This window comes from Lytechinus variegatus, chromosome 16 (assembly GCF_018143015.1).
Source record: "Lytechinus variegatus isolate NC3 chromosome 16, Lvar_3.0, whole genome shotgun sequence".
Lineage (NCBI taxonomy): Eukaryota > Metazoa > Echinodermata > Echinoidea > Temnopleuroida > Toxopneustidae > Lytechinus > Lytechinus variegatus.
In genome coordinates this window covers 7489250-7503462 of record NC_054755.1, presented here as the reverse complement: position 1 = coordinate 7503462, position 14213 = coordinate 7489250, and the positions used below count along the sequence as shown (strand labels likewise).

Genomic DNA, 14213 nt, shown 5'->3' with positions numbered 1-14213 from the left:
CGGGGGGGGGGGGGGGGTGGGTGTGAGAGAGAAATCTCATTTGTTCGATTTACAATACTAATACTTATTATATATCGACCTCAGAATTCATTTTGATAAAATAGTTATAAAACACGAACAGTAAATTCTTTTCGAGTGGTTTATGTTTGTATCTCGTTTTACTCTTTATTTCGACATAACAAGCACAGAAAAGACGCGCGTTCTTTTTTTAGAATCTAAATTCGATAAATTTCCACCAGTAATTCATGATCAATAATGACAACTCGTCAAGGCGTCAGTATATATGATTCCATCAAAGAGCATTGATCAATATTGCAGGGTATGTTATTCGCATCGCTATCATTTTGATGCAATACCACAATTATTGATTTTCAAAGGGGTTCGTCCATCAACCAAACAGAAATGATACATAGCTGGTATTCGCGTTTAAATTGTATTAATGGATGAATCATCCTATTCGTGTTTGATTTCCTGTGAGAATTATTTTCTCTTGAAAGTGAGGATCAACCTGAAACCGAAACACCTGGATAGTATGCATTTTTTGTCTTCTAATTTTAGCTGAGATGCACTCTAACCTGACGTGGAAACAAAATACTGGATCTGAGAGCAATTCAGCTGGATCGATTTTTCAAAAGTGATTTTTGCTGTTAGCGGTATTGGTCAATAAAAGACATCTATACATCATTTTCTTGGACACATTAATTTTGGTACGTTTTCGTTGAACTCATTATTTTGCACTATCGAACTGATATCAATTAGTTGTCGAGGACCCGGTAGGGGGGGGGGGGCACTAGCGTACCTATGGTGGGACAGGGGGCAGACTGCGCCCCCCCCCCCTGACGTAAAGTTTAAGACCTTTTTTTTTTGCTGGCACGAAATGCTTTATTTGTGGTTGAAGACCCTTTTTTGTCAATTGTTTTTGCGCCGATTTCGCCCCCCCCCCTGTGGAAAATCCTAGGTACACTACTGGGGGGAGGGGATGGGGAGGCTTCAGCCCCATCTGATCGTGATTTCCTATCTGGGCAGCCCCCCCCCCTCACTTGCAGCCCCCCTCCACTTCAAATTCAAAATTGATTATAGTATCCTGATATTGAAGGATCATCATCAAAACGAAATAAATCATAAAATTCAAATTAAAATCATTTATCGAAATGCGATAAAGAATACAATAACAAAATAAGAAAAGCAATAAAAAATGAAAAAGATATATACATGTTTATCATGTTCATACGATAACAAACAGAACGAGATGTTTTGCATGTATTTTTATGTGAGTATAGGCCTTTATTGTGTTTATTTTTCATGACGGACTTCATGCTTGTATAGCATTCGATACAATCTTAAAGAGGAGTGGATATCAAGGTACAAGAAGGTTTAGCCATGACTTACTATAACTGTAATTTCGTTATCATAATGATCCAGTGCGATATTAACCCTATATAGCCCGGGGGGGGGGGGGCCTAAAAATACGCTGAAATTTCATGACTTTTTTTCACATCTCCCGCACATGAGACCCTGTTTGCGAAAATCGGGGGTACATTTGCGGAGATATAGCACATATTCGTGACCAATGTCACCGAAAATGGCAATTTCCATCGACTTTTGTGTGTACAATGTATGGGTTTTACAAGAAGTGTTGTCAGATGATTTTTTTTCTGTTTTTCCTCATATAAATTTCTTTTGGGCTATCACCAACTATTCTAGATTTAAAAAAAAAAACAAAAATAGAGATTTCAAAACAAAGAAATACATAATAAATTAAAAACAAAGAAATACATAAGAATTTGGAAACACGGAAGGAAACAAGAATATAATCCAACAAAATAGCCTAAAAGGTGCAAGGTGCGAAATTTTGTTTACTTTGCCCTAATTAATATTCATGACACTTTATGAAATACTATGTGACCTGTAAACAATTATGCAAATGATTTGCATACATTTATGATTTGTTATCAGTAGAGTTACAAAAACCAGATATACATGCCATTCATGATTGCTCTTGAGTTTGCTGAATCATAAGTCACATCTAATAAATTACTTTGAAACATTCAACTTTCTGGCTGCTAATGAATATTCATTTATCTCTAATTTGCATAAGTATTTTCACTTTTTGATGATATAATGTCAAAATATAAAGTAAATATCACCTTTCTTCAGTACACAACTAGAAAAAAAAATTTATGCCCAGACGTGGTAATCAATATGTGAAATTCAGAATTTCGAGAAAAATTAGCATATGCGCATAATTAATTACTATTATAATCTAATAATTATACAATTTCAATACAGTTGAGTGAGCTGTCTTTTAGATTACATGACTGGCTACTAACATGCTTGATTCCATTGCATTTTCTCAAAAAATGGGGGGAAAACTACAAAAAAATGAAAATTCCTTGAAAAAATTTGAATATTTGCATAATTAATTAGATAAATAAAAAATGATAATAAATATCACAAATTTGACAAAGCATTCTTGTAAAATACATAATGAGACACCCACACACCAAATTTGGTCGCAATCGGTCAATAAACGGCCGAGATCTGAGGGGGGGGGCCTAATAGGCCCCCGGGCTATGCAATTTCAAAATAGCCCGGGCTATATAGGGTTAAGTCTCTAATGCCCCTTTAATAATTCTCTTTTATTATTTATTGTAAAAACACTACGGGTAGTTTCACCTTGAAAAAATAAAAACATAAAGTACTTGATATGACGCCAACCATCGTAGCATGAAATGTAGAGAAAAGAAGCAACAGATATGATTAAATGCATACATTTTTAATTCAATGTAATGTTGCAAATTAAAATCATGGAAAACGGCTATCAGTATTAAGTTTGGTAAATAAAAAACACTTATATTAAGTCATCACTTTGCCACATTCCTTGTTTGGGGGTGGGGGAAGATAAGTGGGTAGGTTTTCTTTATTATTATGGTTGTTATTTTGTCTTTTTTGTGTAACTAACTTGTGTTTATGTGATTTGCAATCACCTATAATAATCATTTGTAAATTTTGTGATTTATTTCAATTTGTTATAATAAAAACAGAATTAAAAAAAGTTTGGTAAATATTTTAAGTAGATTGTCGCCGACAAACGAGTCAGCAAACTCAGACAATCCCCCTCCTCTCGATGTGCCTCGCATCGACTACATGAGACAGTTGATTGAGTTGATTACGTCATCCCAGGGGAAAGGCATGTGGGGAACTTACAAACCCCCTTTTCCTTCACATGTTGTAGATAGTACCCTCTCTCCCTTTATGAGGCTGTTTCCCTTTTGCTCGTTACATTTTTTTCTTGTCAGAATATTTTGAAAAAATCTCCAGACTTTGTCATCCTCTCCCCATTTTTATGAAATTCTACATCCGCCCCTGTTTTAGCCAGCTTTTCAAGCTGTTAGTGAATTGGGTTTGGCAGAGAGCGTGAACTGTTTACTAACAAATGTCTGTTTCTGACAAATTGATCTCTCAATGGGAAAAGCCGTTTATACGCCCCAGGTCTTGAACTTGTTTTGCTTTTAGGGTTTTAACATACAATTATGTTCGACACCCTTTGGCATGTGAGTTGTTCAACATCGATCTTTTTTAAGAATGTGTTTTTTGTCAGTGAACAGATGATACTGAAGGTAACCAGATATCATTCTCTAGGTTAGACATGTTAGAAAATTCAATGATCAGCTTTTTTGTGGTTCATACCTTGGTCACATTTTCCCTACGGCGGCCGTACGGCGAGTCGAAAATGGCCGTTTCAATCATTCTTATTCAAACACCTATTATGTAGCTGGTACAAAAATATTAAAAAGGCTGTTTTCATCTCGCCGTACGGTCGCCGTAGGGGAAATGTGACCAAGGTATGAAACTCCTGCTTCATAGACATAAGATTGTACGTGTGTAGCTCAAATCATAAATACTTAACGAGATGGTCTATAGACATGATAGAAAACATGCGATATTTGTTGAAAAATAATCTGAGATAAAAATGTGAAAATTTCGATTTTTTAAGTGTAATATTTTATTTATTTTTGTACCAGAAAAATGGCTCTATATACCACCCCTTTTCTCAATGCTAGTCCTATTCGGTCAATCTGAAATTCGATACGAATAGAGTTTATACGGTTTAACAACATTTACACATTCATACCTTGTTTGTCTGATTATATTCCATACATTTTCATCCGTGAATATGTTCGATATTTCCATATTTTCCACGTATCAACACATAGTTTTTAGTTGTCTATTTCTTTTAAAGCCTTTTTCAGCTCGGATATGTGTCACAATACTTGTTTCTATATATTTTTTGCCGCCGATATTAATTGAATAATTTACCTGTTTTGTTTATAACAGTACTCTATGATGGTATCAAGTCAAAAAGTATATACGTGCGCGACGTTGAGTAAATATATTGTCATGTTACCATAGAAATCCATAGTTTTTGGCCAAACATCTTATTAAAAAAATACAAATAAAAAGTGTAATATAGCAAAACACACTGCCAAAACGCCGGTGTTCAATTAACATCAGTCTAGTATCTATATCGGTCTACACCAGAGAAGCGTTGGTAAAACACCGGTTAACATGGTTAAATTGGTTTAACACTAACTGGTGTTGCTTAAATGCCAAATTGGTGGTAACGCGAAACTGGGGCCGATTGCACGAAAGGGTCTTTGCAAGGACCGTCTTTCGTGTCGCCCATCTTTTATGATGCGCCACGTGAAACGCATTTTAAATAAATCATCTCCAAACATATTTCATTCGTCCGTTAAAATTAACAAAATATTTGTTTAAAAAACGATATTATATATAATGAAATTGTATAAAATTTGATTTAAAAGCAAGCTAACGAATCTTATTCTTCATCATAAATTTCAGAAACACCCCGCTTATAGCGTATCATAAAAGATGGGCGACACGAAAGACGGTCCTTGGAAAGACCCTTTCGTGCAATCGGTCCCTGGTGTTGTTTCAACACCTCTCTGGTGTATAGATACCAGGCTAATGTTAAATCAACACCGGTGTTTTTGCAGTGCATGTAACCATGACTTGCCGACCTATAACTCCATGATCGATGATCATGGGAGCGTTTCATCAACGTTTTTGTATTACAACTTTCCTTGATTCTGATTGGCTGAGAGGTAATGTTACTATGGTAATTGTCGGATAAAATCCTTTCATGAAACGCTCCCCAGGATAATTTAATCATAATTTGCCAATCAGGATGTCGGCACATTTTCCTTCCGATGAAACTTTTGAAAAGAGTATACCCCGCCTACTCTAATGGGGATTCCCATACTGATTTCCCCTTTGATGGCTAATTACAGAGTAAAGTGCGTACAAGATTAATTCAATCAAGACAATGATAACAAAATTCTTTTGATAACACATGATGCACTTTGTTCACTCAATATATTGTTAAAAATATATACTGGGACTTGTGTCCCATTCACGACGGAATTTATCATTTGTAAATCTTGTAGATTAATGTAGCTAATGATTGTGATCCAGTGACGAAACAGGTGAGGGGGGGTCATGGTGCATTTGCCTCCCCAAGGTATTTTGAAGAAATACGAACGAAAAATTTAGAGTAACACGCACTAATTGCCTCTAACATTTTCCTTTGTCTCCACAATTTTTTTTTTTTTGGGGGGGGGGGTCCCATGCCTCAAATGTTGTGAAGTACTTGTACACACTTTTTGAGTGAGTGAAAAGGGCATAAAATATTGCATTTTCAATCATTAAGTCCGATTTCAGCTTCGTTCATCTCGCCGTAGGTACCAATCATTTTGTGTATGTATATATCAGTAATGCATTACTCACCAATTTCGACGCTTCTATTGTAATATTCCCTGTGTGGAGATAAATAATTAAACTGCTAATGACTGTCATCTTCACATGTAAGTATGGAGAAGTCTGTAGTCTCGTACCTCACACATTTTATTTCTTTTTTTCAATCGACGTGCTCTCTTGATCCAGGGAACACTGCCTGTCCGCTTGATGGTGACATCCAGTTCCGAATAATGTACTTCTCCCGTGAAAAAGTGGGAAACAGTTTTCGATCGATATAAGTTCACAATAGAGGGCGCTTTCATGGACTGAACATTAGAACCATCAACCATGTCAACGACAAACTGAAAAAATGTGTTATATAATGTTGCACAAAGTAGGTAAGGGTTGGTAGAGTAACTTTATACCGAGCGTTGTTCTATGGAAATTGATGCGTATGCCAGTGAGACAGTTTTGTCAGTATTTGAAGGGTAGTCCAATACCCCTCTGCATGTTCTGGCACAGGGCCGCTTTTGGCTATGTATCCGCATCCAAAAGCACTATCATATTTCTAGCACAATGGCGACAAATTAGGTTTAAGGATGAAATTGAAGGGGATTAAAAGAAATTATATTGTAATCCGATTAAAGTAGTCATCAGCATAAATCAGTTTTGTTTCCAATTTAATATAATCGATTTCATTTGTTCAATTAGTTCAAGTATTCATACCGTGTCCGCTTGTGATAAAACTGCTAAAATATCATTCTCATTTAAATCATTATTCCTGCTTTTCGTTGGAATGGGGGATAGATATTAAAAAAGAAAATACACGAACGTCACAACACAGGTACGTGAGGGTACGTCATTCAAGCGCATTTATTAAAATAAACAAATCTCTTCACAAAACGCATACAGACCAAATTCATATTTGCATGATATCACTTTAAAACTACCACCTCTGTTCTTCCAATAACTTGTTTCCACTGGCTCAGTACTTCAACTCTGTTGTTACAATCACATGAACGAAACCGACTCCAAACCGACCGATGGTATGTCATTGGTAATAAACTAATATATTTAGTCGTACTGCAGTCGATATCGCTGGTGTAATTGTTGCATTCTCCTGACTAATTAATACATGTCCAACTCTTCCCTGTTTTGTACAATATATTCTGCTTCTATCGTCGGTTTGTTTGGCATCTAAATTTCAGTTACCGAAAGAAATGGAGATTGAAATCAAAGAACTGATAATGATGTCCAGTCTCATTCAGCTATTTGAAAAAAAAATCCTCTCTAAAACGATATAAAATACAATATTAGAAAATTAAATAATCTGAAATATTGCACAAATATATGAAAAGCCAGAAATATGAAATAATAGATACTTTTTTCTTTCCATCTTTTCATAAATAATGTTCAAAATTCCCTTTTCAAGTTTCTTCGGGACTTTGTTCGTCTTCGGGCGATTGTTTAGGCCTTTCACCAGTCTCTCCGTCTTGACCATCTGCAATTGTTCCAGGGTCGTCAACATGTTGTGCCCCTTCCGCATCCTCTGGAACTTCCTCTGTATCATTAGGTTGATCATTTGCTTCTTGTCCTTCTTCCACATGTGAAGCATCCACATCATCCTTCAGGTCAGATGCGCCATCTTCCTGGAGGACATCCTCTGAAGCAGGGTCGACTTCATCGGGGATATCCGCCACTTGCCCTTCGTCATCAGCCCCACCAATATCTGTTCCAGGGTCTTGAGATGTTTCAGGATCACCCTCGTTCAACTCCTGATCTTGAGTGGTCTCCTCCTCTGCAATATCAACCTCGTTAGTTGGACTTTGCTTACCGTTGCTCTCACCACTTACATTCTGTTCCTCCTCTGGAGAGGCTTCCACATCCCCGTTGTCCACACCCGGTTCCTTTGTTTCCACGTCAGTGTCTTCTTGTTGCTTAGGCCCAGTTGTGTCATCCCCACTCTCCTTGATGACATCTACTGATTGTTCATTCTGTACCACATTCTGTTCATCTACCTTCTTGCTCTCCTGCCCTTTCTCGGTGTTGTCCTCTGGTGTATCCTGAGACGCTACGACACCGTCCTCTCTTTGCTCGACTGAATCAACGTTCTCTTCTTTTGATTCGGTGATGAATGTAAGTCCAGCAGGTTCTACAGTTTTGCTACTCCCTTCATTTACGACCTTGTCCTCTTTCGTTGTACTAGTCTTTTGGGGATCTAACGGTATTCCACCAGGCACTAGTTGGTTTCTGGAGTTCTGTAACCTCGGTGTGCCATTCGGAGGTTTGAACGCAGGTGTAGGATGAGGAGCGACACGTGGACTGAAAGCTTCTGAGAATGCTACGTGGTGATCTGCGAAAACAATAAGAGCAATTATTGACGGTATCTTTAACTACTGACATAGTTTACTCTTTACTTTAAATTTACAGCTGCTAATATTCTATTCTATCGCCCCTACTTCTAAATATTATGCTGTTGCTTGGGCTGCTACTACTGCAATAACTGCAACTTCTAAAATTACTACAATGTATACTACCACGTCTTACATTATTGTAAATAGAATGCTTTATTTTTTCCACTTCTTAGATTATACCGTCTCATGGTTTTAACAGGTTATGGTTCCAATATTTTTTTTTATCTTCTAAAAAGGTTATTTTGTTTGGTGATGTACAATAACTGTATATACATCTCTATTACACACCTATCCGATGTTTTCGTTTTGACTTTTGCTTCTCCTTGTTGTTGGGTGCAGAAACCCTCCACGCGTACCACTTAGTGGTAGGTCCTGGTTTGAGTGGCAGCAACATCCGTGGATGAGGAAGAGATGAGGCTGCAGATTGCCAGTGGAGGCGGTTACCTGTGATTAACCCTGGTTGGTCATCAACAACAGAGGGCTCACTCCAGCTACGGGGCTTTTTACAAAGATTCTGGAATTGGGGACGAGACAAGTAAGAAATTATATTGGTGAGAAAAAAAAGATTTGTTGACCATCTAAACAGTATTTGCATTTTGATTAAAGCACTCCCGATAACCAGGCGAGGATACTTTGAGATAGAGGGAGGGGGCAGGGGCATGTTCCCCATTATTTTAGCAGTAGGTTTTTGTGTAATATTACTCTCCTGTAAAAATGCTTTCAATTTGTTCTCCTTTTAAACGGTGAAGATGCAATTAAGTTCTTTACTTTTTTGGAGTGAATCTTTTTTCTTTTCACATTTCTATGGCGACATTTAAGTATGATTCAAGCGATGGCTTCATTTCAAAAGGGAAATTCGGGTTTTGAGGGAAAACCTCCGTTTCTTACTAGTTGCAAATTTTCTGCCCAACCGGATTGATTAACCGCTCGGGCCTCACCCCCACATCCCTTCTGGGTTGCCATGGTTATACACCTTTTACCAACCTGGTAACTTGTTGTCCCATCGACGTTCCTCACAGCATTCCTCAAAAATGTGATCTGAGAATAGAACTCGTTGCAATTTGTGACGTCATCAGGTTCAATCTCTCCCGTCTCCGCAAACTCTCGGAAGTGCAGTATGTCGAATGGTTTCCATTCGTCCACTGGTCGTTTGTACAAAGGTTTAGGGTTCTTTGGCACGTAAAGTGGCGGTATCCGCGGTGTCTCCAGGTCCTGTCAAGAATTAAAAATATTTCAAACTTATAAATAACCACCGATAGCATTCACATACAAGCGTTTCCGGATGGGGTTCAATGTTATCAAAATAATATTTGGTTCTCGTCGACAAAAAGTGTCCGAGTATTGAAAAAGAATGATTTGAGATTTGCCTCCTCTGGATTTGAAAAGTCAAAAAGCAATCAATACTTTGTGGGAGGGGGTGGAGGCTCGAGCGAATTCCGCGAACCACTTCTTCGTGTAATTTGCACAGTTTTTCTTTAAGACTAGATGTCATACCCTTTTATTAAAGGAATGTATGGGGGACAAATTTCTATTCTTAACAATAGGAAGCAATTAATCATGTTTTCCTTATCAGTTCTGATGGTGTCCCTAAAATGATCTTTAAAGCTTAATTCAGGCACCAAGAATTAATGTAAACGAAGCGAGGATTCTTTTTAATTACACATTAATTATTCAATAAGGGAGTTGCTCCTGGTTTGATGATCTTACATTTTGTATAACAGTTTTGATCTTAATATTCTCGTAATCCTTCCACAGCTTCTTGGCGCTCCTGGCACTTCGTCCAGTGGCAATCTTCGGCAGAACAACAGTTTCTCGGTCGCCGTACACGTCAGAGGATGTTATGCTACCTGTGGTTCGACTTCGCCGATGGGGCGAAGAATGAGGGGCTTGATGTCTCAAACCTCTCATGCCGATTTCGCCTTTGCTCTGGTAATTTCGTGTCTGTGATTCCTGTAGGAAAACAAATGAGTTTTAAATCATATCAAACATCATATTATTCTTACGAATAATGTATTATTTTCATTCTAATTAATATTTGTGATAATTAAATGTCATTTAATATCGTCAGGTTGGATTTCATCGTTTAATAGATATTGTTGATCATATAGACGTTAAAACAAAAGCAGAACAGATAGATATACATCATGATATAAGTATTGCCAAATTGACAACATAATAACTTACATTCCTTTAAAAAAAATCCTGTGAAATTTGTTTGACTAAATGTTCTAATAAAAGAAAATTGGTATATATCAGCTTCAGAATGATCCGGAACTCTGGTAAATTTCGTTAAAATGTTAGAATGAAAGATTGTTTGGTCTAGAATCTAGGGTAGAATATAATAATTGTCCCCTTTTAAAATGGTGTCTTTTTAAATGTTAGATTCTGAGTACGGCTCTGTTAGCAAATGTTTTTATTTCTATATTTATTGTTTGATTGATTGATTGATGTATTCATTTATTTATTCCAATTGAATATCGCTGTACCGTATTAACCTATCATGCATTCTCATTTTTTGGTTAAACTGTGTAATATGTCTCTTGTTTTGATTGGTTTGAATGAACTTGAACTTGAAAAATCGTGTTATTTGAACCTCTGTCTTATTCCAGATGGTTGCGAGGCTGACTTTTGCCTCACCCGTCGATTTCGCAGTCTTTGAGCCAAATTCTCCCCATACTCCTACAAAATCCATTCGTACTTACCACCCATGGAAAGTTGTTATCATCTACAGGCCCGCGGGATGTCAAAGGCACACTCTTCATCTTCTTGGTAAGTAATTTTCTTCTTCAATTCGTGATCTATAATCATAATTATATCAAGATATGAACAAAATATGACAAAGGGTTCAAATTTTTCAATTATTGATGATGATGGTGTTGGTAGTGGTGATGATGCTGATGCTGCATTATGATGATGATGGTGATTATGATGATGATGCCAATGGTGTTATAATGATGATGATGGTGGTGGTGGTGATGATGATGATAGTGGTGATGATGATGATGCCAATGTTGTTATAATGGTGAAGATAATAATGATGATGATGATGATAATGATGATGGTGATGATAATGATGGTGATGATAATGATGATGATGGTGGTGATGATGATTAAGATGGTAATGTTGGTGACAATGATGAAAATTCATTAGACTGCATGGTGATAGCGATGATGCCAATGGTGTTATGATGATGAAGATAATAAAAGAAAAACAATATCTATGGTAAAACTAATTAACTATGACGATAATGATGTAAATGGCAATGACTGAATACCACTGTCTTATCCATTCATATCTTAAACTTATCAATTGATATTGAAATGATTTTTGCAAAATGTATTAATCTTTTATTTCAATTCAATCAGCCTTTCATCTTCTTGTAACCGAGACCATCTTTCCTCTCCGAATGTAATAGTCATCCTTGGTTTTGCAATCTACAACCTGTTGCAATTTTAAAACAAAGTCGCGCCATGCAATTTGAGTTTTAACCTCTCAAAACGGTTACCAACCATACACATTTTTCTGGGGGTATTTAATAAAGCGTTTTTATTATGGTGGCAGACAATTTTTGCAGTATCATGGCAATGCAACGCTTCAATTTCCTCACCTTGCAATTAAGCAAGTGCAAGTCAAGGCCATACAGCCCACACATTTATGTATCCACGTGTATAGCAAATGCCTCTTCGCAAGCACTGACTAGTGACTATAAATATGGATTTTTTTAATGATATCAAAGGGCATATTACATGCATCAAGCACGACAGACATTGTCTGAGCATAGATTAAATTGCGCGATTTGAGAGAATAGATCACGATCTCTTAAATTATTTCGTTAAAGACACACCAACGCTAAGCCAACTTACCTTATGCCTCTGAAATAATTTTTTTTTTACGTAAGACAGATTGTTCGAGCATTTTACATAGAAAATTACTAAAGCGCTGATTGTATTACCTCACCCTTATTAAATCTATGAAATGAATATTAAACCCCCTCCTGCAGATTTTCTAATTACTAAAACTTTGCATGATATACCTCGATGTCCTCCTAATTAAGTTTTAATCTTTAGTAATTTTTCATACTTTAGGTCCTACATGTAGTTAGAAAATGAAAAAAAACACTCATTAATTGATAGTTCGATGTAATTGATCTTTTTTTTAAATGAAATATAGGATTCCCCAAATCACTTATACTATAAATATGGGAGCTATGCTTATGACTTTCGTGTAAATTAAAGTGTAATATCGTCCATTATTATTACAACTGCCAGCAAACATGAATAAGTTGCCAATTATTATCTTCATTAAAAAAGGGGGCGTTTTGACTCGATTGTGCTGATTTTATCATATGATATGAATTGCATGGCTTTAGTGTGATATCATTCTTGTAAATATTGTCTTAAAAGTTCATTCAGGTATGATAATTTACGTCTGGATCGGGAGGCATTTAATTTTTCTACATGTATACCTCAAAATATATATAAAACGGGTAGGACTAGACATTAGCAGATTCTTCATTAATTTTTCTCGATTGTCTTTAAAGGGAATATACTGATCGTTTTACACCAGTCGAATTATTGAACATGCACATGTAGTGGTTACAGAGTAAAGATCTGGCGTACATTACATGAACGTAACCAATGAAATAGAAAAACTCATATTTTTTCATGAACACAAACCGACTGGTATAAGGCGCTGCAGTCTTATGATCATGTATGTGAATTAAATGAAACATTGAACTCTTACCTAGATTCATGTAATGTAGATATTTACAGTCGGAGATAATGATCCCGGTCGCCTGCAGTTTATACGTCCATGTCCATTCTATGGCAAAGTCCTTAACAAAAAATATAGACAATCTTTAGACCCGATATGTTAAAATATATCTTGTTTTATATTTCAATACAGACTACTCTCCTCCAGCGCTATATATTTCTTGTAAATATTATGAAAGCAACAGGCCTCTGAAAAAAGATTTTAATCCTTCCTAGACTACTCCAAAATATAATAGCCTTCACTGGCTTTCAGTGTTGTACGGCTTTGCTTTCGACATGGATAAAGACTCTGAAATCTCTATAGTAAATACTCGCATGGCCTATAAAGAGTAGAAGTCCCCCACTGGAAACAACAATAAAAGGATAAGCTAATCAATGGGGGTTAGGGGTCGGTCATAATCCGTTGCTAGCTGGAGCGTTCGGGTGGTGTAGACTACACAGGGGTACATCGGCTGATCGGCGTCCATAGCAACCGGACGGTGCGTGTGTGCGTGCAGAAGGATGGGTGCCGCGCCACTGGCGCGCCGTGCCGTGCATGCACCACGCACAAGATTGTCGTCTGCTATGTATAGGCAAAATTTCAAAATATACATTGCATTAATCTCGGAGATGCTTAGATTTATTTAACGATTTATTCTACTGGGGTTGATTTCAACCATCTGTGCAATCATATTCTCACAAATTTTTACTTTAAAATTTATAGTTTCAGGCCGATAAAATACAAAATATGGGCCAGCAACTTTCGACTTTGCTGCAAGAACAGATTGGTAAAGTTTTGATCGTACAAACGTGGAAAAAAAATAAATATTCGTCATTAGCCTTATTTTTCACTGGAATCATCATTCAAATTACGATTTTTTTCTACCGTGTGAAAAGGGCGGTATATCTCTAGACCGGTTTGTAAATATAATTATTATTTTAATCTCACCCTCCTTTCCTCTTTCTCTCTTCTCAGACTATCGTCTATTTTTTCCTCGCCATTGTTTGTTTCCTCAAATTTCTTTCTACTTGTTTTCAAAAGAGCAACGTTCGGACTACTCGATAATTTTTCATAGAGCCTCAGAGGAAGAACAGATTCTCTATAATCTATGAAGCGTATATCTTCCCTACGATTTAAATTTCCCTTTCCAAATAATATTCTTAATTGAATTGAAATTGAAATTGAAATTGAAATTGAATTGAATTGAAATTGAAATTGGAATTGAAATTGAAATTGAATTGAATTGAATTGAAATTGAAAATTGAAAATTGAATTGAATTGAATTGAAA

The 14213-nt window shown here is 36.5% G+C and overlaps 1 protein-coding gene across 1 annotated transcript; it reads right to left on the bottom strand.

Annotated features, from left to right (window-relative positions):
• Positions 1-6612: 6612 nt before the first annotated feature.
• On the bottom strand, positions 6613-10973 carry LOC121429916. Its single transcript, XM_041627178.1, has 5 exons — positions 10874-10973; positions 9879-10121; positions 9156-9383; positions 8460-8685; positions 6613-8110 (listed from the first exon to the last, which is right to left on the bottom strand). The coding sequence occupies exons 1-5, from the start codon at positions 10931-10933 to the stop codon at positions 7185-7187; spliced, it is 1683 nt and encodes a 560-aa protein (XP_041483112.1). The 5' UTR covers positions 10934-10973; the 3' UTR covers positions 6613-7184.
• Positions 10974-14213: the final 3240 nt, after the last annotated feature.